The 24,431-nt window shown below is 39.9% G+C and overlaps 1 protein-coding gene across 4 annotated transcripts in view; it reads left to right on the top strand.

Annotated features, from left to right (window-relative positions):
• The window catches only part of NTRK2 (neurotrophic receptor tyrosine kinase 2), a 383,599-nt gene that overhangs the window by 45,639 nt on the left and 313,529 nt on the right, over positions 1-24,431 (top strand). For all 4 annotated transcript variants that reach the window (XM_027094184.1, XM_027094181.1, XM_027094183.1 and 1 more), the window contains exons 8-10: positions 9,244-9,380; positions 9,883-10,015; positions 12,459-12,764. In XM_027094184.1, the coding sequence (XP_026949985.1) occupies positions 9,244-9,380; positions 9,883-10,015; positions 12,459-12,764 (576 nt within the window). The remainder of the gene's footprint in view (positions 1-9,243; positions 9,381-9,882; positions 10,016-12,458; positions 12,765-24,431) is intronic.

Here is a 24,431-nt window from a genome sequence, read left to right as displayed (position 1 = left end):
TTTTGTGGTTGCTGTCACTGTCATGACATGGCTCACACAAGCCTAGAAGCACAGTTTCCCATTTGAGCTGGGAAAGTCACTTTGCTAATTTTCTGTCATTTTTGCAACCAGGTGTAAGGCAGCCACTTCTAAATAGGTCAGGCTCATTCTGGCTTCATTCCTGGTTGTGAAATATGTATGTTTAGGGGACACAAAAATGGGAAGATATTTCTTCCCAAGAAGAGAGAAAGTGAGTGGAGAGAAGACAGAGAGCTGACAAAAATCATAATTTACTTGAATATTTTTATACCAATGGAGTGATGATCCAATAAGAAATGAACAGAGCTTAGGCTTACTAAAATGAGGTGAAAAAGAACACAACTCAGGCCTACAGGTGGATATTGAAAAATAAAACCCAAACTTGACCCATCTCATTTATTGCAAAGCCAAGTTAATATTTCAAAAAGTTTAGAGGTTAGTTTTCCTCAATTATTAGGAAGTGAGAACGTGCATACTTTGAATTAGTGATCAAAGGGCCTAGTCAATATGGTCAACTTTCAAGAAGTGTGCACCAGTGGATGGAGCAGTGTCAGTGGCTGTTGACCTGAGTATGGTTGGAAAGGACATACCAGCCAGTAGACCTCAGCAGAAAATCATCAATCATTCAGTGAAAAGGCTGACTGTCTTTAGACCAGGGCTTCCCAAACTTTAACGTGCATATGAATCACCAGCAGATCTTGTTAAAAATATTGATTCTTTTCCAGCAGGTCTGGGTTGGGGCCTGAGAGTCCACATTCTAACAACCCCCTGTTCCATAGATCACACTTTGAGTAGCAAGGGTTTAGACAATCATGTTATGGCTTTGCTATTTTTACTTGAAGTCATTTGACAGAATATCAGATATACACATGTATAAATTCAGATGTAAAATATATTTAAAGCTAAATATCCATATTGATATTGGTAATAACATTAATAGCTAACGTTTATTAAGGACTTAATATGCACTAGACCTCATCTGAAATATTTTCCATATTATCTTATTAGGCATCCTAAAAGCTCTAGAAAGTAGATGTCATTAGTATCCTTATTTCCAGTTGAAGAAATGAAAGCTTACCAAGCATCATGAGTAAACATCTAATGAGTAGGGGTTGGCTTTAACCCACATCTGTCTGTCTAGGGCCTTAACCAATACACTGATCAGCTGCATCCTTTACTGGGCTCTTCCATGCCTCAGAGGTGTCTGTCTGTCCGGGCAGCTGGTCTTCTCTGATCTCCAGCGAGGTTTCCCAGCGTGTAAAGGAGGACAGCCCTGACACTTAAGTCAGGATCCCATTACCATAGTGCTAGAAGCTCTTGGAGACATTGCTGAGCTTTGCTCTGTACTTGTGCTGATTTCAAATCTTATTAAGCCAGGAAGTAGTGCCTGGCACATGGTTTATCCTGCCTTGGCTATTCATGCTTCCCAATTCATTTTTATTGTGCTAATTAAACCTCAAGTGGTATTTCAAGTACAGATTGTTTTTTCCATTATTGAATCTTTGGCCAGCCTATTAATGCTGTAGAATTAACGTGAGTCAGATGCTTACTCATTTGTGGAAGACTTTACATTTAAAAGATCTAGACTTGGCCAATTTTGCACAGATTCCTTTGGAAACCGCTATGACAGGGTGATACAATTTCTCTGTAAATAAAGGAGACTCACTCTTCTCTCACAGATAGACACGTAATTATTTTTTTAATGAACCAAATTCCTAGATTATGGATATGTATTGGTATTTATAGTCTGTGCTAAAATGGATATTACAGTCTGGGAAAGGTAGTCTATTGTAGTGGTGAACATCCTGATCTTTGAGTTCAGTTCCTAGGTAGTTGGGCAACTTTGGAAGATGTACTGGACTTTTCCAAAACTCACATTCTTTATTAATTAAATGAAGATAAATACTTAACTTCAAGCTTGGTTGTAAGGATTAAATTAAATGAAACAAAAATGTAAAGTACTAGACAGGAGTTTCTGGTTCAGTGAATGCCCCATAGATGCTATTGCTAGTACTATAATTAAGCAGACGTTTTTAGAGATATTAATCATGTAAATTTAGGCTTGCAGGAAAAAATAAACGACATTAGATTTTACAGGGGAGATTAAGATTACAGCATAGCATTCTCTGCTGAGACTCTCTTTATTTTAACTTCTTTTCTGCTTAGAATTTCCACACTTTTAGATACATTTATAAAAGGTGGACGTTTACACCATCGGTTTATATTCGAGGTGCCAGGAAGGGTGTCACCAAGATCCATTGGTGGAGCCTGCTGGTGGGGGAGCTCATACCTCAAGAGCAAGCACCATGGCAAGCCCTGGCTCCATGGTTTCTCCAGATTCAGCCAGATAAATCTATAAATACAAGAGAACGGGAGAGGAGTCAACACAGCTTTGTGTTTCTGCAGTTGCCATTGGAAAGTAGATGGATGAGTAGTGACTGACTTAAAGGCTGAGAATGCTGGTTACCAAGTGGGCAATGGGGAGAGCCAAGAGGAAAGCTTGGTGTATATTGCAGAACTACTGCAAGGCTCAGGAAGTGAGAGAACAGGTAACACCAAACACAGGAGAGTGGTTGAAAGATTTTTGTTCCATACATCTCAGGTGTAAAAACTGGAAGTTTGTTCTCTAAAGAGGATAAAACAAAGGCCCAGAGGAATTCCAGGTAGAGCTGAGGCTGTGAGAGCCGTAGAGAGGATGATGGATTTACAGACAACTGAGTTTTGACACAGGTATCCTCCAATTTTTGGAAGTTTTCTTTACACCACTTCGCTTTTCTGAAAGCAATCGGAAGAGGATTTTTGCTTCTCCTAAAAAAGGTGAAAAGCAAAAATAGCGTTCAGCATTTGTTTTACATGGAGCTCTTTAGAGGCAGCGCACATCCCAAGCAGGGAGGGGGCACCACTAAGCTCCTTCCTGGGAGCTACACTCAGCATCTCATCGTCACGCCACCATAGCTTTGACTGTGTCTGTGAGAATCTGTGCTTTATTTTGATTTATTCTGTGCATCTGTTAGAAGGAGGTGTCCTGAGGTAATTACTTCTTTACTTTATGTCATTTCGTCAAAAAGTTTCATAGGAGCGTTCTGCGTTCTGATAGCCAGGAAAACCTGTGTTTCCAGCCTCTTCCTCTTCCAAACAGTACACTGGAAGAGAATTATCTGAATAATTTGATCAATCCCATCCCCAGAAGGATTTAATGATACTGACACCAGGTGGTACCCATTACAGAGGCCAGTAATACTGCCCTAGTGATGCTGACAGTTAATAAATGTGCAATGCTTCTATTACCCATTCTTAAAGATGAAAGAACAGGGACTTCCCTGGTGGCGGAGTGGTTAACACTCTGCGCTCCCAATGCAGGGAGCCTGGGTTCGATCCCTGGTCAGGGAACTAGATCCCACAGGCATGCCGCAACTAAGAGTTTGCATGCCACAACTAAGGATCCAGCGACCCCCAAATAAGGAGCCCACCTGCTGCAACGAAGACCCAGAGCAACCACATAAATAAATAAATAAAATAAAATCTACATTAAAAAAAAATTAACGAACAGTCAAGGATCACCAACTGTTTGAGAAAAGTTTATAATATGAAAGAAAACCACAAAACAGAGAGAAAGAAAAAAAATGCAGATACAAAGTTGATATAGACAGAAGAAAAATTCACAAGAAATTATAATTAATATTTCATAGATATTAGAGATCAGCAGAGATATTGCATCCATGAAACAAACACATGGTGTTAAAAAAATAGAAGACCATTCAGGAACAACAACAAAAAGCCTTGGAAAAACTAAAAGTATGACAGAAATAGAGCAAATTGACAAAAAGATGGAAAATAGGAGAGAAAAGATTGAAAAAGTTAGGCCACCCAGAAGGTCCAGCCTCCAAATAATAGGAGAGCTAAGTGGTGAGAGAAAGCATTACAGCGTAATTGAATTGGCATCATTTTTTTTTCCCCTTTCATAGTGGTACATATCACAGTGTTGTGTCCTATAATTAAAGCTGTCTTAAATTTGATAAAATATGATAACTATTACACACAATGGTTCAGCTGTCTGTAGAGTTTATGTATTTATAGTAAACTTTATTGTACATTTAGACAACAAAACTTCATAGTGGGCTTCTCTGGTGGCGCAGTGGTTGAGAGTCTGCCTGCCGATGCAGGGGACACGGGTCCGTGCCCCGGTCCGGAAAGATCACACATGCTGCGGAGCGGCTGGGCCCGTGAGCCATGGCCGCTGAGCCTGCGCGTCCGGAGCCTGTGCTCCGCAACGGGAGAGGCCACAACAGTGAGAGGCCCGCGTACCACAAAAAAAACAAAAAAACAAAAAACTTCTTAGCAGATGGTAAGATATGAAGACAGAATAGTGTGAGTGTGGTATGGGCATGTGGGGAGAGCTGGCTTTCTGTGTGAACATGAGCCTAGTTCTCACCTTCCAGGGTGAGAGGTCAGTAGATAATGTTAAAACAGAAAAAACAAGAAGTAGCAATATAAACATGATATTTAGTGATATAGAGATCAATACCCAAAGAAGTTAAAAGAGGTGAAATGAGTGCTTCTGGGAATAGGAAATAGTGCCACATGGGTACTATTTCTCACATAGTAGTTTGAATATTTTTGTTTCTTTTTTTCCCCTGGGTTTGTAGTTGTTTTTATATTTTCTCAGTTTTATTGATATATAACTGACATACAGTACTGTATAAGTTTAAGGTGTATAGCATAATGATTTGACTTACATACATCATGAAATTATCACAATAGGTTTAGTGAATATCCATCATCTCATATTGACACAAAATTAAAGAAACGGAAAAAAGTTTTCCCTGTGTCCTACATTATATCTCTAATATTTACTTATAACTGGAAGTCTGAACCTTTCGACTACCTTCATCTAACTTCCTCTCCTTCCACCCACCCCCCAACCTCTGGTAGCAACAAATCTGATCTCTTTTTCTATGAGTTTGCTTGTTTGTTTGTTTGTTTTTGAAGTATAACTGACCTACAACACTCAGTTTCAGGTACACAACATAGTGATTCAGTATTCTGTGCATTTCAAAATAATTACCATGCTAAGCCTAGTTATGATATGTCACCGTACAAAGATATTACATAGTTATTGACTGTATTCCTCACTGTACATTTCATACCTGTGTGTATTTTGCAACTGCAAGTTTGTATCTCTTAATCTCCCTCACTCATTTCTTTCCTCCCTCCACCCCTCTCCCCTCTGGCAACTACCTGATTGATCTCTGTACCTGTAACTCTGTTTCTGTTTTGTTATGTTTGTTAATTTGTTTTGGTTTTTAGATTCCACCTATAAGTGAAATATGGTATTTGTCTTTCTCTGTCTGCTTATTTCATTTAGCATAATACTCTCTAGGTCCATCCATGTTGTTGCAAATGGCAAGATTTCATTCTTTTTTATGGCTAATATTCCACTGAATATATACACCACATCTTCTTTATCCATTCATCCACTGATGGGAACTTAGGTTGCTTCCATATCTTGGCTATTGTAAATAAGGCTGAAATGAACATGGGAGTGCAGGTATTTTTTCTGATTAGTGTTTTTGTTTTCTTTGGATAAATACCCAGGAGTGGAGTTGCTGGATAATATGTAGTTCTATTTTTAATTTTTTGAGGAATCTCCATACTGTTTTCCATAATGACTGCACCAATTTACATTCCCACCACCAGTGCATGAGGGTTCCCTTTTCTCCACATCCTTGCCAGCACTTGTCATTTGTTGTCTTTTTGATAATAGCCATTTTGAAAGGTGTGAGGTGATATCTCAGGGTGTTTTGGTTTGTACCCTGATGATTAGTGATGTTGAGCCACTTTTCACATGCCTGCTGGCTATCTGTATGTCTTCTTTGGAAAAATGTTTATTTAGATCCTCTGCCCATTTTTTAATTGATTTTTTTTAATGTGGAGTTGAATGAGTTCTTTGTATACTTTGCATACTAACTCCTTATCAGATATATAGTTTGCAAATATTTATCCTGTTCAGTAGGCAGCCTTTTCATTTTGTTGATAGTTTCCTTTGCTGTGCAAAAGTTTTTTAAGTTGGTTGCAGTTACATTTGTTTATTTTTGCTTTTTCCCCACTTTTCTGAGGAGACGTATCCAAAAAACCATTACTAAGACCAATGTCAAAGAGTATACTGCCTTCGCTTCCTTCTGGAATTTTTATGGTTTCAGGTCCTACATTTAAATATTTAATCCATTTTGAACTTATTTTTGTTCGTGGTATGAGAAAGTAGTCCAGCTTTGATTCTTTTGCATGTAGCTGTCCAGTTCTCTGAATACCATTTTTTGAAGTGGCTGTCTTTACTGCATTATATATTCTTGCCTCCTTTGTAGTAGGTTAACTGCTCATATAAGTGTGGCTTCATTCCTGGGCTCTCTATTCAGTTCCATTGATCTATGTTTCTATTTTGGTGCCAGTACCATACTCTTTTGATTACTGTAACCTTGTAGTATAGTTTGAAATCAGGCGGCATGATACCTCCAGCTTTGTTCTTCTTTCTCAAGATTATTTTGGCTATTTGGAGTCCCTTGTATTTCCATACAGATTTTAAAATTATATGTTCTAGTTCTGTGAAAAAAACATTTGTAATTTGATAGGGATTGCACTGAATCTGTAGATTACCTTGGGTAGTATGGTCATTTTAGCAATATTAATTCTTCAAATTCATGAGCACAATATATCTTTCCATCTTTGCTGATGCCTTCAATTTCTTTCACCAGTGTCTTATGGTTTTCCAAGTACAGGTTTTTTACCTCCTTAGTTAGATTTATTTTTAGGTATTTTATTATTTTGATGCAATTGTAAATGGAATCTTATCTTAATTTCTTTTTCTGATAGTTCATTGATAATGTATAGAAATGCAACAGATTTCTGTATAGTAATTTTGTATCCTGCAACTTTATCAGATTCATTGATGAGCTCTAGTAGTTTTTTGGTGGTATCTTTAGGATTTTCTACATATAGTATCATGCATCTTCAAACAGTGACAGTTCTACTTCTTCTTTTTCAATTTGGATATATTTTATTTATTTTCCTTGACGGATTGCTGTGGCTAGGACTTCCAATACTATGTTGAATAAAAGTGGTGAGAGTGGGCATCATTCTCTTGTTCCTGAACTTAGAGGTAGTTTGAGTGTTTTATATAACACTTTTTGTAGAATTATAGACTTTTTAAACTATGCGACTATGTATTTTGATTAAAAAAATGCATATTTTGAAAAAGTCACCTAGATCATACCACTGGCTTCAAGGAGATTAAAAAAAAAATAAACCCATTTCTTATATCTTGCCATGGCATGCTTCTTACATTGGGAAGCTTAATTGTCATGGAAGTTGTCATCAGATATTAGAGCTAAAAAATTTTCGAGCTAGATCTTCTAATTGAACAGTGTAATTTTACAGAGAAGAAAACACATTGAGAGAGGAGAAATGACTCACCCAAAGTCACACAGTACGTTCCAGATTTAGGGTCTAGGGTTCCTGACTCCTGACCCAGTGTTCATTCCGGTTAACTGCAGTGCCTCTTGATCATTTGTATACACTTCATTGCCCTGTTCAACTCAGAGTATTAGGGGGCTGTTTGAAACCCCATGAAATATATAACATTGCTCTCTATTGGATGCTGGCAGGAAGGAAGGGCTCTGAAGAAGTCACACCAGCCACTGAAAGCCAGATCTTATTGGGAAGTCCTCTATCAATGGTGGGAATACCATGAGACATATACTGTATAAGTCTTGCTATAGTGTAGTTTCAGTAATAAATAATAATGGCTTTGTCAGTAAGGACTGCATTGTAAGAGAAGGATTTGTGCATAGTATGGTGAAGATGACGGGTCAGCTACCACTAGGTGGGCAGATTAATTGCAGTTTAATGGCCGTTGAAGATCAATTGCCTTTTCTGACCTCTGGGTTCCTCCTGAGGGTCATAGTTCCATGGAACACAGCTGTTGGGGTGAATATAGTCCTAAGCAGAGTTTCTGATACCAAGGGAGGGGCTTGCTTGACTGGCAGGACGTGATGTATTCTGAGACCCACCTTCATGTTAAAAATACTATGATTAAAAGCAGTATAGGGCTTCCCTGGTGGTGCAGTGGTTGGGAGTCCGCCTGCTGATGCAGGGGACACGGGTTTGTGCCCCGGTCCGGGAAGATCCCATGTGCCGCGGAGCGACTGGGCCCGTGAGCCATGGCCACTGAGCCTGCGCGTCCGGAGCCTTGCTCCGCAACGGGAGAGGCCGCAGCAGTGAGAGGCCCGCGTACCGCAAAAACAAACAAACAAACAAAACAGTATAAACCTCCAAAAGGTGTAATAGTTTAATGAAGTGATAACATTAATAAAGAAGAGCCAGCTTTTGAAATATCAAAGTATAAAAATGATGCTGTCCTGAAATATTAAATGTTTATAAGCATCAGAATTTCATCCTATAACAAATACTTTCTCAAGGTTTTTCCAAAAAAGAACTTTTCATTGGAATAACGATCCATAAAACTTTTTTCATCATATCATAGATAGGGTGACCAATTTTACCTATAATATTTAACTATGATTTATATAGCTTTGAAACATTCTAATGCTGTTATGGTTCAAGCTTCATGTCTTTGAAAAATGCTTTGAAACTGACTTCCACAGTTGGACTCTTTCAAAATGTAGGTCTGATTTTTAAACTTATATTTCAAAATCATAGTTTGTCTCTTTCAAAATCTAGTTCTGGTAGTAAGTTAGATTTATGAGTTATTTAATGCAAAAAGTGGATTTATGCAAAAATTGTAGATGCCTCCCACACTTTTGTCCTTGACTATAAAGAATGGAAGAGAGGAAACTGAGGGAAAAGTAAGATGATCTACAGATCAAATGACTATTTATGTGCAACAACTGGATTGATAACAGTAAAACAGAACAAGAGCTAGAAGACATAGCTCTATAAACTAGTGGGGTTTTTAAAAATAAAGGATTACTCTGCAATGATATTTTTAAGAAATGTGCAAAATTTATTTTCAGATCTCATCACATATCTTTTAGTTCACATCAAATCTGTAAAGCTCATCAATCTGGCAACTTTTCAGATCAACATAAATCAGTCTCAGAAAGTAAATAATTATTGAGTTTAAAGCAGAAAGAGTTTTCAGCTTGTTGCTGTTACTTTGATAATGCATCTAACTATCTGTATATGTCTTCCTTTACTTTCCTTGCTGCACAGGTTTGCCATCAGCAAATTTGGCTGCACCTAACCTCACTGTGGAGGAGGGAAAGTCTATCACATTAACTTGTAGTGTTGCAGGCGATCCAGTTCCGAATTTGTACTGGGATGTTGGTAATCTGGTTTCCAAGCATATGGTAAGGCTTGTGTTTGACTGTGCGTTCATAGAGATGAGAGTGTCTCAGAACTTGAGATTGTATTAACCTAGTGAAAATCACTTAATAGAGAGATTTACAATGAGTTTTTGCTGTGCATTTACTTTCTATCTATTCTTATTTAACAAAGACTAATGCAGGTTGCATTTTAGTTATTTATACCCCATAGATTGGAAAGTCTGTAGGTCTCTAGTAAGCTTTTTATGTCACTGTGAGCAAGGTGAGTGACTCTCCTTGTGGTCTTTTCCCTCGGAGGAAAGTAGGTAGGAATTCAAGGATTAAATCAACTTTCACACATTAAATAATTGAAATCTAGAGAAATAGAATAGCTTCTGATTAACTCCTTTGCCTAAGCCCGATTAGGCTAGAAACTTTTCTCTAATGTTATAGGTGATTTTCTGCAGTTAGGGGAAGAAACCCCAAATCTTGTTACTTTGGGTTCTGTCCTAACCAAGATTATGTTTGTCTGTTAATTCATTTGTAGAATGAAACAAGCCACACACAGGGCTCCTTAAGGATAACTAACATTTCATCTGATGACAGTGGAAAGCAAATCTCTTGTGTGGCAGAAAATCTTGTAGGAGAAGATCAAGATTCTGTCAACCTCACTGTACATTGTACGTAATCAGATCGGCATGTGTTTTTAATAGCAGATGATTGTGGCTACACCTACATTTGTGGTTGGGGCACTCTGGGTGCTGCTTCAGTGCATTAAAAAAGTATATGCAGTGTTTTGTGTATCCTTAATTAAGAAATATTATCAACCCCTTTCACTTGTCCTATTTCTTCTAATCTCTCTTGTTCACACGTTATCTTTAAGCTTCTTTTCCGATTTTAAGTGTGTCCTCTTGTGCCTTCCCCTGTCTTGTCTTGATAGAACGTATTTTGAGCTGGTTATCCTCTTTTTGTTAATAAGTTGTAGTTTAAATTCTGATAAACCAGTTTCTAAATTTTTTTTCTCCGTAAAAACAATATGAACCTTTAAAGTTGTGATACCTAAAGTACTGAGCTGGCTGTTCACAAACACCTAATTATACTGTTGATACAAAAAAAAAAAATTACCCCATTTATTTGACATCAAGCTTCTGTGGGGAATTGGAGGAGTCCTACTTAAATGACTGAAAATTATTATCACCTGCAAAAAATCTTTTATAACTGTTTTAAATTTCTCTCTACTGAAGACATACGATATTAAAGTTTCTTAAGCATATGTGCATTATTTTCCAGTATCATAAGCAACACAACATATAACTTAACATTCCAGATGTTGCATTCAGTGTGAACGGTGTATGTATTCAGTAAAAAATACATAATCTTCACATGAGTGGAAATTCTGAGCTGCCATGGTATAAAGTAACGAGGTTTTACTCTGTTTGGATTAGGATTTGGATGAGAAAAACACGAGTGTGCATGTGTGTAAGTATGAATATGCATTACACACATGTAGGCACAAGGTGGTTGACATTCACTTATAACACACATTCCGTATGTGATTGTTGGAGTGAATGATTGAAATCACCAACCTTTTGTCACTGTCAATACTACCCCGACGCCCAGAAGGTCCTGGACTCATAATTTCTCATCATTTTGACCCACATGGAAGCTTGAAGTCAATGTCATCCCCAAACACATGCACCCAGTTTCCAACTTTATGTCCTTAAGTCAACACCTCACATAAAGCTAATTTGAGCGTGGTGACAGGAAAAAGTGAGGCCTAGGCATGGGCACCTGGGCTGGTAGGAGGAAGGTAAGTATTGTCCCTGCCCCATCATGGTCCTTGTGTTTGTGACACAGACCTATAAGTAAGGGCACTCCAATTCAAATTTTTCTCAGTTTAGGTTAATATCTATGTAGTCTCCATGGTCTTGAGAATTGGCCTTGTCTATCAAAGTTTAGATAACAAGTAGAAGGAATAAGTGATAAAGAATATTAGCAACTGAGACATCCTTTGCAGTGATCCCACTCAGAGTGTATTTGTTAGCAGGCTATGATTTCCCCCGCTTTGTGTGATGAACATATACAACCAGGAAGCAGTGCATGAGGGGAAGGGCTACTGGATTAGGTATTAGGAGATCTGGATTCCTGTTCCAGATCTTCCTCACTCAGTAACCTTGACCAAGTCACTTAACCTTATTGCACTTGGGTTTCTTCATCTGAAAAATGATGCTATTAGGTCTCAAAGGTCTCTTCCAGTCCTTGATTTTATAATTATCAAAGTCAGATCACATAAAAATAAACAATTATGAGGGATTTTAAATAGCTTCACTCAGGATAAGTACTCTGTTTAAAGATGCTACTTGATAATGTTTGTTTCCCCTAAGAATAAAGTGCTTTATACTTCAGGTTAAAATAATCTTTAGTTTGTTTGTTCAGGTTTAGATAGGACCTCAGACATTTAAAGGATCAAAACTTTGATATCTCCAATTCCAGCAAAAATGGGTGTACTGTAATGAAAAGTAGTGCTTTTAAAGAGAGTTTCCTATTGACCATCGGTGAAAAATACCATCAGTTTATCAGACTTTATAATAGTCAATCAACATCGATAGCAACATTCATTGCATCGACCAGTTTTACTTGTTTTAGAAAAGTTATGCAAGATCAGGGCTTCAGGCAAGATTTGCAAAGTCAGTTTTGTCGTTATTTGTATTATTTAGTGAAGTCCTGTAAAAATAGTAGTCCTCAATGTTTTGGTGATTAATCTCCCTAGCATCAAAGGCATATATATTAGAAACCAAAGTCAACTTCAAATGAACGCTTTCCACTGTCAGAAATCTCAGGGATCTGTTTGGAGTTGGTTCTCACACTGAATAGATGTGAAAATGACTACAATGCATGGGCTTTAAGCAGAGCAGGGAAAGGAGTCTCTCTGAAGCTCTCTGTAGAAGTTAAATCAACCTTGATGATGATACAAAATATTGATGGATTCCAGAGTTGTGGGTCATGTGTTTTCTTAAACCAAACAATGGTTGAATAAAAATCCCCTATTGATGACACAGAGATCTGGAGATGGGGAGAATTCTGAGCTTTCTGATGCTATTAACTCTCTCTTTTTCAATTTAGTTGCTCCAACTATCACATTTCTCGAATCTCCAACCTCAGACCACCACTGGTGCATTCCATTCACTGTGAAAGGCAACCCCAAACCAGCGCTTCAGTGGTTCTATAATGGGGCAATTTTGAATGAATCCAAATACATCTGTACTAAAATCCATGTTACCAATCACACGGAGTACCACGGCTGCCTCCAGCTGGATAATCCCACTCACATGAATAATGGGGACTACAAGTTAGTAGCCAAGAATGAGTATGGGAAGGATGAGAAACAGATTTCTGCTCACTTCATGGGCTGGCCTGGAATCGATGATGGTGAGTACCTGTTTTTGCATCTGGGGAGAAGATAGGGTATATCACTCAATTACTGACAACATCATGCCAAAGCCAAGTCCAGGGGCAAGGATTCATACTCTTTCCATGGAGGTGATGGGGATGAATAACTTTGAACAATATTCTGATAAACACACATTATTTTTCTCTCGAGTGTTACATGAGATTTTGTATCCACAATGGCAAAACCCAAACAAATCTGTGAGTGGGTGAACTGTATTGGGTTGGCTCATGAACTATTTAAGATATATTTTCTAGTCCCTTATCCATTTGGGACTCAGAATCCTGCTGTCTCATCCATGGATGAGAAACTAGTGTTGTGGAATGTTTTGCTTACCTGGGCTGACTGCGTTGTGGCATCCTTTGATGGGATCCTGAATTGTTTTTCTAGGAGTGGTAAAAGTTCCAATCTGACCAATGGTTTGGGTTGGGAAAAGGATGGCTGGCATCAGGAGTCCGGTACATGGTCAGCAGAAGAATTTCAGTGGGAGCCTCAGTAAAAGCAGGGATGATGTCATGCATTTACCTGCTCCAGTTACTCTTGCTCAGTGAAGTATTCTTACTTGATTGATTGTGTTGCCCAAATAGCTGGTACTATTGTAGAGACTGAGCCCTCTGGATACTGGGACCTGTACATGATTAGAATTCCTCACCATAATAGTCCCGAGTTAATCAAAGCCACACAACAACAGCCTTGCAGAGGGGTAGGGAAAACAGAAACTTGGAGGCCCATGGGGTAGGGGCTGCTTGGGCAGCATGTACTAGTGTGGCTCGCAGGGCAGCCACATGGACAAAGGTGATGGCTGCAAGCCACCTTCACCAAACGAGAATGCAATAATTCTCATTACACAATATATCTTCCTGTTATCCTGGTATTTATTTAACAGCATTTTAATTAATTAATTATTTTGATTTTAAACTCTTTATTTTTTTACATCTCTATTGGAGTATAATTGCTTTACAATGGTGTGTTAGTTTCTGCTTTATAACAAAGTGAATCAGTTATACATATACATATGTTCCCATATCTCTTCCCTCTTGCGTCTCCCTCCCTCCCACCCTCCCTATCCCACCCCTCTAGGTGGTCACAAAGCACCGAGTTGATCTCCCTATGCTATGCGGCTGCTTCCCACTAGCTATCTATTTTACGTTTGGTAGTGTATATATGTCCATGCCACTCTCTCAATTTGTTGCAGCTTACCCTTCCCCCTCCCCATATCCTCAAGTCCATTCTCTAGTAGGTCTGTGTCTTTATTCCTGTCTTACTCCTAGGTTCTTCATGACATTTTTTTTTCTTAGATTCCATATATGTGTTAGCATACGATATTTGTCTTTCTCTTTCTGACTTACTTCACTGTGTATGACAGACTCTAGGTCCTTCCACCTCACTAGCAATAACTCAATTTCGTTTGTTTTTATGGCTGAGTAATATTCCATTGTATATATGTGCCACATCTTCTTTATCCATTCATCCAATGAAGGACACTTAGGTTGTTTCCATCTCCTGGCTATTGTAAATAAAGGTGCGATGAATATTTTGGTACATGACTCTTTCTGAATTACGGTTTTCTCAGGGTATATGCCCTGTAGTGGGGTTGCTGGGTCATATGGTAGTTCTATTTGTAGTTTTTTAAGGCACCTCCATACTGTTCTCCATAGTGGCTGTACCAATTCACATTCCCACCAGCAGTGCAAGAGTGTTCCCTTTTCTCCACACCCTCTCCAGCATTTATTGTTTCTAGATTTTTTGATGATAGCCATTCTGACTGGTGTGAGATGATATCTCATTGTAGTTTTGATTTTCATTTCTCTAATGATTAATGATGTTGAGCATTCTTTCATGTGTTTGTTGGCACTCTGTATATCTTCTTTGGAGAAATGTCTATATAGATCTTCTGCCCATTTTTGGATTGGGTTGTTTGTTTTTATGTTTGAGCTGCATGAGCTGCTTGTAAATTTTGGAGATTAATCCTTTGTCAGTTGCTTCATTTGCAAATATTTTCTCCCATTCTGAGGGTTGTGTTTTGGTCTTGTTTATGGTTTCCTTTGCTGTGCAAAAGCTTTGAAGTTTCATTAGGTCCCATTTGTTTATTTTTGTTTTTATTTCCATTTCTCTAGGAGGTGGGTCAAAAAGGATATTGCTGTGATTTATGTCATAGAGTGTTCTGCCTATGTTTTCCTCTAAAAGTTTGATAGTTTCTGGTCTTACATTTAGGTCTTTAATCCATTTTGAGCTTATTTTTGTGTATGGTGTTAGGGAGTGTTCTAATCTCATACTTTTACATGTACCTGTCTGGTTTTCCCAGCACCACTTATTGAAGAGGCTGTCCTTTCTCCACTGTACATTCCTGCCTCCTTTATCAAAGATAAGGTGACCATATGTGTGTGGGTTTATCTCTGGGCTTTCTATCCTGTTCCATTGATCTATATTTCTGTTTTTGTGTCAGTACAATACTGTCTTGATTACTGTAGCTTTGTAGTATAGTCTGAAGTCAGGGAGCCTGATTCCTCCAGCTCTGTTTTTCTTTCTCTAGATTGCTTTGGCTATTAGGGGTCTTCTGTGGTTCCATACAAATTGTGAAATATTTTGTTCTAGTTCTGTGAAAAATGCCAGTGGTAGTTTGATAGGGTTTGCATTGAATCTGTAGATTGCTTCGGGTAGTAGAGTCATTTTCACAATGTTGATTCTTCCAATCCAAGAACATGGTATATCTCTCCATCTATTTGTATCATCTTTAATTTCTTTCATCAGTGTCTTATAATTTTCTGCATACAGGTCTTTTGTCTCCTTAGGTAGGTTTATTCCTAGATATTTTATTCTTTTTGTTGCAATGGTAAATTGGGAGTGTTTTCTTGATTTCACTTTCAGATTTTTCATCATTAGTGTATACGAATGCCAGATTTTCTGTGCATTAATTTTGTATCCTGCTACTTTACCAAATTCATTGATTAGCTCTAGCAGTTTTCTGGTAGCATCTTTAGGATTCTCTATGGTTAGTATCATGTCATCTGCAAACAGTGACAGCTTTACTTCTTCTTTTCCGATTTGGATTCCTTTTATTTCCTTTTCTTCTCTGATTGCTGTGGCTAAAACTTCCAAAACTATGTTGAATAAGAGTGGTGAGAGTGGGCAACCTTGTCTTGTTCCTGATCTAAGTGGAAGTGCTTTCCGTTTTTCACCATTGAGGACGATGTTGGCTGTGGGTTTGTCATATATGGCCTTTTTATGTTGAGGAAAGTTCCCTCTATGCCTACATTCTGGAGGGTTTTTAATCATAAATGGGTGTTGAATTTTGTTGAAAGCTTTCTCTGCATCTATTGACATGACCATGTGGTTTTTCTCCTTCAATTTGTTAATATGGTTTATCACATTGATTGATTTGCGTATATTGAAGAATCCTTGCATTCCTGGAATAAACCCCACTTGATCATGGTGTATGATCCTCTTAATGTGCTGTTGGATTCTGTTTGCTAGTATTTTGTTGAGGATTTTTGCATCTATGTTTATCAGTGATATTGGCCTGTAGTTTTACTTCTTTGTGACATCCTTGTCTTGTTTTGGTATCAGGGTGATGGTGGCCTCGTAGAATGAGTTTGGAAGTGTTCCTCCCTCTGCTATATTTTGGAAGAGTTTGAGAAGGATAGGTGTTAACTCTTCTCTAAATGTTTGATAGAATTTGCCTGTGAAGCCATCTGGTCCTGGGCTTTTGTTTGTTGGAAGATTTTTAATCACAGTTTCAATTTCAGTGCTTGTGATTGGTCTGTTCATATTTTCAATTTCTTCCTGATTCAGTCTTGGCAGGTTGTGCATTTCTAAGAATTTGTCCATTTCTTCCAGGTTGTCCATTTTATTGGCATGGAGTTGCTTGTAGTAATCGCTCATGATTATTTTTTTCTTTTTTTTTTTTTTTGGTACGCGGGCTTCTCACTGTTGTGGCCTCTCCCGTTGTGGAGCACAGGCTCTGGACGTGCAGGCTCAGCAGCCATGGTTTATGGGCCCAGCTGCTCCACGGCACTTGGGATCTTCCCGGACCAGGGCACAAACCCGTGTCCCCTCCATCGGCAGGCGGACTCTCAACCAATGTGCCACCAGGGAAGCCCTCTCATGATCTTTTGTATTTCTACAGTGTCAGTTGTTACTTATCCTTTTTCATTTCTAATCTATTGATTTGAGTCTTCTCCCTTTTTTTCCTGATAAGTCTGGCTAGTGGTTTATCAATTTTGTTTATCTTCTCAAAGAACCAGCTTTTCGTTTTATTGATCTTTGCTATCATTTCCTTCATTTCTTTTTCATTTATTTCTGATCTGATCTTTATGATTTCTTTCCTTCTGCTAACTTTGGGATTTTTTTGTTCTTCTTTCTCTAATTGCTCTAAGTGCAAATTTAGGTTGTTTATTTGAGATGTTTCCTGTTTCTTAAGGTAGGATTGTATTACTATAAACTTCCCTCTTAGAACTGCTTTTGCTGTATCCCATAGATTTTGGGTCATCGTGTCTCCATTGTCATTTGTTTCTAGGTATTTTTTAATTTCCTCTTTGATTTCTTCAGTGATCACTTCGTTATTAAGTAGTGTATTGTTTAGCCTCCATGTGTTTGTATATTTTACAGATTTTTTCCTGTAATTGATATCTAGTCTCATAGTGTTGTGGTCGGAAATGGTACTTGATACAATTTCAGTTTTCTTAAATTTACCAAGGCTTGATTTGTGACCCAAGATATGATCTATCCTGGAGAATGTTCCATGAGCACTTGAGAAAAATGTGTATTCTGTTGGTTTTGGATGGAATGTCCAATAAATATCAATTAAATCCATCTTGTTTAATGTATCTTTTAAAGCTTGTGTTTCTTTATTTATTTTCATTTTAGATTATCTGTCCATTGGTGAAAGTGGGTGTTAAAGTCTCCTACTATGAATGTGTTACTGTCGATTTCCCCTTTTATGGCTGTTAGTATTTGCCTTATGTATTGTTGGGTGAATAAATATTTACAATTGTTATATCTTCTTCTTGGATTGATCCCTTGATCATTATGTAGTATCCTTCTTTGTCTCTTGTAATAGTCTTTATTTTAAAGTCTATTTTGTCTGATATGAGAATTGCTACTCCAGCTTTTTTTTGATTTCCATTTGCATGGAATATCTATTTCCATTCCCTCACTTTCAGTCTGTGTGTGTCTCTGGGTGTGAAGTGGTCTGTTGTAGACAGCATATATATGCGTCTTGTTTTTGTATCCATTCAGCCAGTCTGTGTCTTTTGGTGGGAGTATTTAATCCATTTATATAAGGTAATTATCGATATGTATGTTCCTATTCCCGTTTTCTTAATTGTTTTGGGTTATTGTAGGTCTTTTCCTTCTCTTGTGTTTCTTGCCTAGAGAAGATCCATTAGCATTTGTTGTAAAGCTGGTTTGGTGATGCTGAACTCTCTCAGCTTTTGCTTGTCTGTAAAGGTTTTAATTTCTCCATCAAATCTGAATGAGATCCTTGCTGGGTAGAGTCATCTTGGTTGTAGGTTTTTCTCCTTCATCACTTTAAATATGTCCTGCCAGTCCCTTCTGGCTTGCAGAGTTTCTGCTGAAAGATCAGCTCTTAACCTTATGGGAATTCCCTTGTGTGTTATTTGTTGTTTTTCCCTTGCTGCTTTTAATATGTTTTCTTTTTATTTAATTTTTGACAGCTTGATTAATATGTGTCTTGGAGTATTTCTCCTTGGATTTATCCTGTATGGGACTCTCTGTGCTTCCTGGATTAACTATTTCCTTTCCCATATTAGGGAAGTTTTCAACTATAATCTCTTCAAATATCTTCTCAGTCCCTTTTTTTTTTCTCTTCTTCTTCTGGAACCCCTATAATTCGAATGTTGGTGCGTTTAATGTTGTCCCAGAGGTCTCTGAAACTGTCCTCAGTTGTTTTTATTCTTTTTTCTTTATTCTGCTCTGCAGTAGTTATTTCCACTATTTTGTCTTCCAGGTCACTTATCCGTTCTTCTGCCTCAGTTATTCTGCTATTGAACCAGTCTAGAGTATTTTTAATTTCATTTATTGTGTTGTTCATCGTTGCTTGTTTCATCTTTCGTTCTTCTAGGTCCTTGTTAAATGTTTCTTGCATTTTCTCTATTCTATTTCCAAGATTTTGGATCATCTTTACTATCATTTACTATTATGCTGAATTCTTTTTCAGGTAAACTGCCTATTTCCTCTTCATTTGTTAGGTTTGGTGGGTTTTTACCTTGCTCCTTCATCTGCTTTGTGTTTTTCTGTCTTCTCATTTTGCTTAACTTACTGTGTTTGGGGTCTCCTTTTCGCAGGCTGCAGGATCGTAGTTTCCGTTGTTTTTGGTGTCTGTGCCCAGTGGCTAATGTTGGTTCAGTGGGTTGTGTAGGCTTCCTGGTGGAGGGGACTAATGTCTGTGTTCTGGTGGATGAGGCTGGATCTTGTCTTTCTGGTGGTTAGGTCCACGTGTGGTGGTGTGTTTTGGGGTGCCTGTGGACTTATCATTTTAGGCAGCCTCTCTGCTAATGGATGGGGTTGTGTTCCTGTCTTGCTAGTGTTTGGCATAGGGTGTCTAGCAGTGTAGCTTGCTGGTCGTTGAGTCAAGCTGGGTGCTGGTGTTGAGATGGAGATCTCTGGGAGATTTTCGCCATTTGATATTGCATGGAGCTGGGAGGTCTGTTGTGGACCAGTGTCCTGAAGTTAGCTCTCCCAGCTCAGAGGCACAGCACTGACTCCTGGCTGGAGCACCAAGAGCCTTTCATTCACACGGCTCAGAATAAAAGGGAGAAAAAGTAGAAAGGAAGAAAGAAAGGGGATAAAATAAAATAAAGTAAGATAAAATAAATTTATTAAAATAAAAAATAATTTTTAAGAAAAAAAAATTTTTTAAGTAAAAGAAAAAAACAACAACGAAAAAACGGATGGATATAACCCTAGGGTAAATGGTGAAAGCAAAGCTGTACAGACAAAATTTCACACAGGAGCATACACATACACACTCACAAAAAGAGGAAAGGGGGAAAAAATCATAAATCTTGCTCTCAAAGTCCATCTCCTCAATTTGGGATGATTCGTTGTCTATTCAGATATTCCACAGATGCAGGGTACATCAAGTTGATTGTGGAGATGAAATCCGCTGCTTCTGAGGCTGCTGGGAGAGATTTCCCTTTCTCTTCTTTGTTCGCACAGTTCCCGGGGCTCAGCTTTGGATTTGGCCCCGCCTCTGCATGTAGGTCGCCAGAGGGCATCTGTTCTTCACTCAGACAGGACGGGGTTAAAGGAGCCGCTGATTCAGGGGCTCTGGGTCACTCAGGCCGGGGGGGGGGGGGGGGGGGGCTCGGAGTGCGGGTGGAGCCTGCGGCGCAGAGGCTGGCGTGACGTCGCACCGGCTCGACGTCGCACCAGACTGAGGCGTGCCGTGCGTTCTCCTGGGGAAGTTGTCCCTGGATCACGGGATCCTGGCAGTGGTGGGCTGCACAGCCTCCCCGGAAGGGAGGTTTGGATAGTGACCTGTGGTCGCACACAGGCTTTTTGGTGTCGGCAGCAGCAGCCTTAGCGTCTCATGCCCGTCTCTGGGGTCCGCGCTGTTAGCCGCGGCTCGCTCTCGTCTCTGGAGCTCCTTTAAGCAGCGCTCTTAATCCCCTCTCCTCGCGCACCAGGAAACAAAGAGGGAAGAAAAAGTCTCTTGCCTCTTCGGCAGGTCCAGACTTTTTCCCGGACTCCCTCCTGGCTGGCCGTGGTGCACTAATCCCTTCAAGCTGTGTTCACGCTGCCAGTCCTCTCCCTGCGCTCTGACCGAAGCCCGAGCTTCAGCTCCCAGCCCCGCCTGCCCCGGCGGGTAAGCAGACAAGCCTCTGGGGCTGGTGAGTGCCGGTCGGCCCTGATCCTCTGTGAGGGAATCTCTGCGCTTTGCCCTCTGCACCCCTGTTCCTGTGCTCTCCTCCGCAGCTCCGAAGCTTTCCCCCTCCGCCACCCGCAGTCTCCACCCGCGAAGGGGCTTCTAGCGTGTGGAGACCTTTCCTCCTTCACAGCTCCCTCCGACTGGTGCGGGTCACATCCCTGTTCTTTTGTCTCTGTTTTTTTTCTTTTTTCTTTTGCCCTACCCAGGTACGTGGGGAGTTTCTTGCCTTTTGGGAGGTCTGAGGTCTTCTGCCAGCGTTCAGTAGGTGTTCTGTAGGAGTTGTTCCACGTGTAGATGTATTTCTGGTGTATCTGTGGGGAGGAAGGTGATCTCCGCGTCTTACTCTTCTGCCATCTTCCCGGAAGCCCCTCAACAGCTTTTTAAATGCACGGGCTTCCTTAGTGTGCTCAACATGTGATTTGAATTATATAAGTTTGATTTACAGACAGCGTTTCAGGAGCACATAAAAGAAGCTATGTTTGGATGACTTACCCAGACACCTTGGCAGTTGTCTGTTTCATTAAATCTTCCTCTTAACTGAGAGTTTAGTTGCTTGGCTACATTTGCTGTAGTAAATAGCTAGATTGCTATGTTCCTTTTCCTGCATGTTTGGAGGGATAACAGCTTTATAGTTAAATTCAGAGACTGCTTTTGGGACAACTGCTTTTTGTCTGTTTTTAAATAAACTTTTGATTTGTGAATAATTTTAAATATACAGAAAAGTTGCAAAGATGGTATCCAGAGTTCCCAGATACGCCTCACCTTGTTTCCCTGATGCTAACTAACATCTTGCATTACTTACATTTGTCAAAACTAAGAAACTGACATTGGTATGTTACTCTTAACTAAACTTCAGACTTTATGTGAATTTGGCCAACAACTGACTTTTGAAACAGTTGGAGGTGAACTTGATTCCAGGGTGAAGGTCTAGTGTTTAAAAGTTTTAGAAGTGGTCTGTGTGCTTTGATATGAGCACTGTTCTGTCAGTGTAAAGCCAGTAGCTTCTATTTTAGATAGGATTTTGATGTATTTTCTTTTGAACATTTCTGTATGGTACCAATATTTGGTAGAGCTTAACTCCTCTTATCTCTGTGGCCTCATTTTTATCGATCACTTTTGTTAGTTTTAACTTAGCTAGTGATAGGAAAGAATGGTTTTCTGGCATAAGAATATTTTGGAGTCTCTCAAATATTCCCTTAAAAGGAAATGTGTATTTATCTAAAACAAAAATTAAGCCACATTTTATAAAGATGTTCTCTTCTCTCTTTTTTTTCCATTTTCTTGTTCATTTATTCCTTTTTATCAGATCTTCAATGTAAATACGGCTTTTAGAAAAGTCTGATTTTTTTTTCTTTTTAAGTATTTACTCAAGGACCAGCTATCAAGGAGTAATAAATGAAAGTGGAAATGAAAGAGACTTGGCCCGGGTTGATAGTGGATATAAATGGCCCTTATGGGCCATAAACCACTTTGACCAATTAGAGTGTGATCTTACTTGGCTTTGTGTGATAGAATCTTTGTGGGTATTTATGAGATTTGTAGCCGTAGCCCACAGATAATGGCTTTTCTTAGAATTGCTTTCTTTCCCTCTTAACCCTCTTCAAAACTAAAGAAAAATAGACAAATAGCATATATATATGTAATTTCCCTTCTGGTCTAAATGTACATTCCAAGTTAAGGACATCAGGTCACATTTGGATTTATAGCCCTTCAGTATTTCTGCTGTCATCTTATAGTAATTGCTCAAGAAGTTTAGCTCCCACAAATCTTTATGATAAGAAGTTTCAGCTACTTTTTTTCCTAGTTGTTTTGATGAGATCCCCTTTTTTTCACACTGGGAGTTTCTGGACTTACCAGGAAGCAAGCAGCTTGGGATCCCTGTGAAGCTGGTTGCATCACCCTATGAAGCCAGAAGAATTAAAATGGCAGCTCTTTCGTCCTTGCATGTGTATTCCTCATTCAGCTCAGAACTGAGATTTCTGTGAAATGGTCCCTTTGCTTAGGAATTCACCCGCTATTTGGAGATAGAGAATGAAGCGTGTTGAAAGAAATTAAAACAGAAATAAAAACAAATAAACAAAAAGTCCCTGATAAAAGAAAAATGGGTGAGCATGGAAGATGCTGGCTGACTGAACCTAGTGACAGTCCCGATTGCCTCTCGCACAGCATGGTGTGGGAACGCGGGATGTGGTGGCAGACACTCTGCTTTCCACTTGGAGCAAGGATGGGGCAGAGAGACCCCGAGCCAGCATCAGCCAGGCCAGGAGGTTGCCATCGATGGCGTGTGAGGTTGGGAGGAAGGCAGTAAAGATCCCCATATAACGTCTCTCCGGGGTGCTGGGACCTTGCAGAGTCTGACACCAGACACCAGCCCTAGCCAAGGTGCTGTGAGGAGGGACGGGTGTTATCAGGTCTTCGGATGTCAGCAGGGCCTGGGTACCAGGCCAGTGCTTTTTCTATCTGATCATCATTGGCAGCCTGGCTAGCAACTGAGAAAGGGAGGAAAGACTTTCCCAAACTTCAAACACTAGATCGATTGTTTTGGATCCCATGCTTAGAACTGAACTCTGCTCTGGTCAGTTTTGAGTTATGTCTAAAGCACGACATGCAGTGCAATCTAGAGAACGGTGGTGTTTATCTTTCTAACACATGGAAGAGCACAACTGGTGACAGTCAAATTAATTTCATTTTGTTTTGGTTTTCCATCGGCCCTTTACAATTTAGTCAGTAAGAGTAATCTTCTCGGGTTCCTAGAACAGTAGCATCGCACTCTATATTGCACGTTAGAATCAACCGGTGAGTTTTAATTGTTGTTTTATCTTATTTCATTGTTTAAGACACATTCCTGGGGCCCATCTCTGGCAATTCTGATTCAGTGGCTCCGGCTTTGGCATTTTTCACTTTTGAGATTCCCAGTGACTCCAATGTACAGCCAAGTGTGAGAGTCACTGGTCTGGGTGGGAGCTCTGGCCCAAGTAAGATTTTTCTGCTCATTGTTGAGTAACAGACAATCCTTTGGTCACTTGAGGTTGCAGACAAAATCTCAGCTGAGAAACAGGATGTCTCTTCTGAGTTAGAAACCAACTCTGGACTTGCTTTGAGGGTCAGTGTCCTCTCCCCTCCCAGTTCGGGCTGGCAGCATGGGGGCGGGGGCTGGAGCTCGCTAATGAGGCGGAGGGGTTGGGCTTGGGGTACAGAGGGCGGGGAAGTGTGCTGGCTGGTGGCTCTGTGCTCTTGGGACCTGGCGGTGTTCAATGCCGATTCACCGATCTTGTTTCCTGGAGACCTTTGTGGAGGTTCCTCTCTCTGCAGCACCCTCTCCTGCAGTTCCCACGACATAAATGCATTTCTGTTCTGGCTGCTGGAAGCACCTCCTTCCTCAGCACCCAGGAATGCAGCTTTGTGCTTTTGGGGTCCCTCTGGCCCTCTGGACTCCCCGTGCAGACTTCCTCCATCTGGTCCACGGGGAACCCTAGTGATCCCTTGTCCTGCCTGACATTTCTGGGTGTACAGGTGGAACCCAAACGTTCCACCACAGGTGGCCTGAGCCTTCTCTGGCAGAGCCAGACACTTGTCCTCTGAGCCTTTCGCCTGCAGAGAACACAGGACACGTCCTCAAGCGCAGCCGGTGGAAGCCCCATGGTGGGGTGGTGACGTTGGCAACACTTCTCCCCAAAGAAACTTCTTTATAAGTCCTTCCTTTTTCTCTTCTCTCTGGGACCTTTTGAAGTCTCAGCGTGAATCAGATGTTTCAAAG

Source organism: Aethalodelphis obliquidens, unplaced genomic scaffold, assembly GCF_003676395.1.
Source record: "Aethalodelphis obliquidens isolate GAN/ISIS:26980383/991018 unplaced genomic scaffold, ASM367639v1 scaffold88, whole genome shotgun sequence".
In the NCBI taxonomy this organism is placed as follows: Eukaryota; Metazoa; Chordata; class Mammalia; order Artiodactyla; family Delphinidae; genus Aethalodelphis; species Aethalodelphis obliquidens.
The sequence above is the reverse complement of the archived record's forward strand: the minus strand, read 5'-3'. Positions and strand labels throughout refer to the sequence as shown.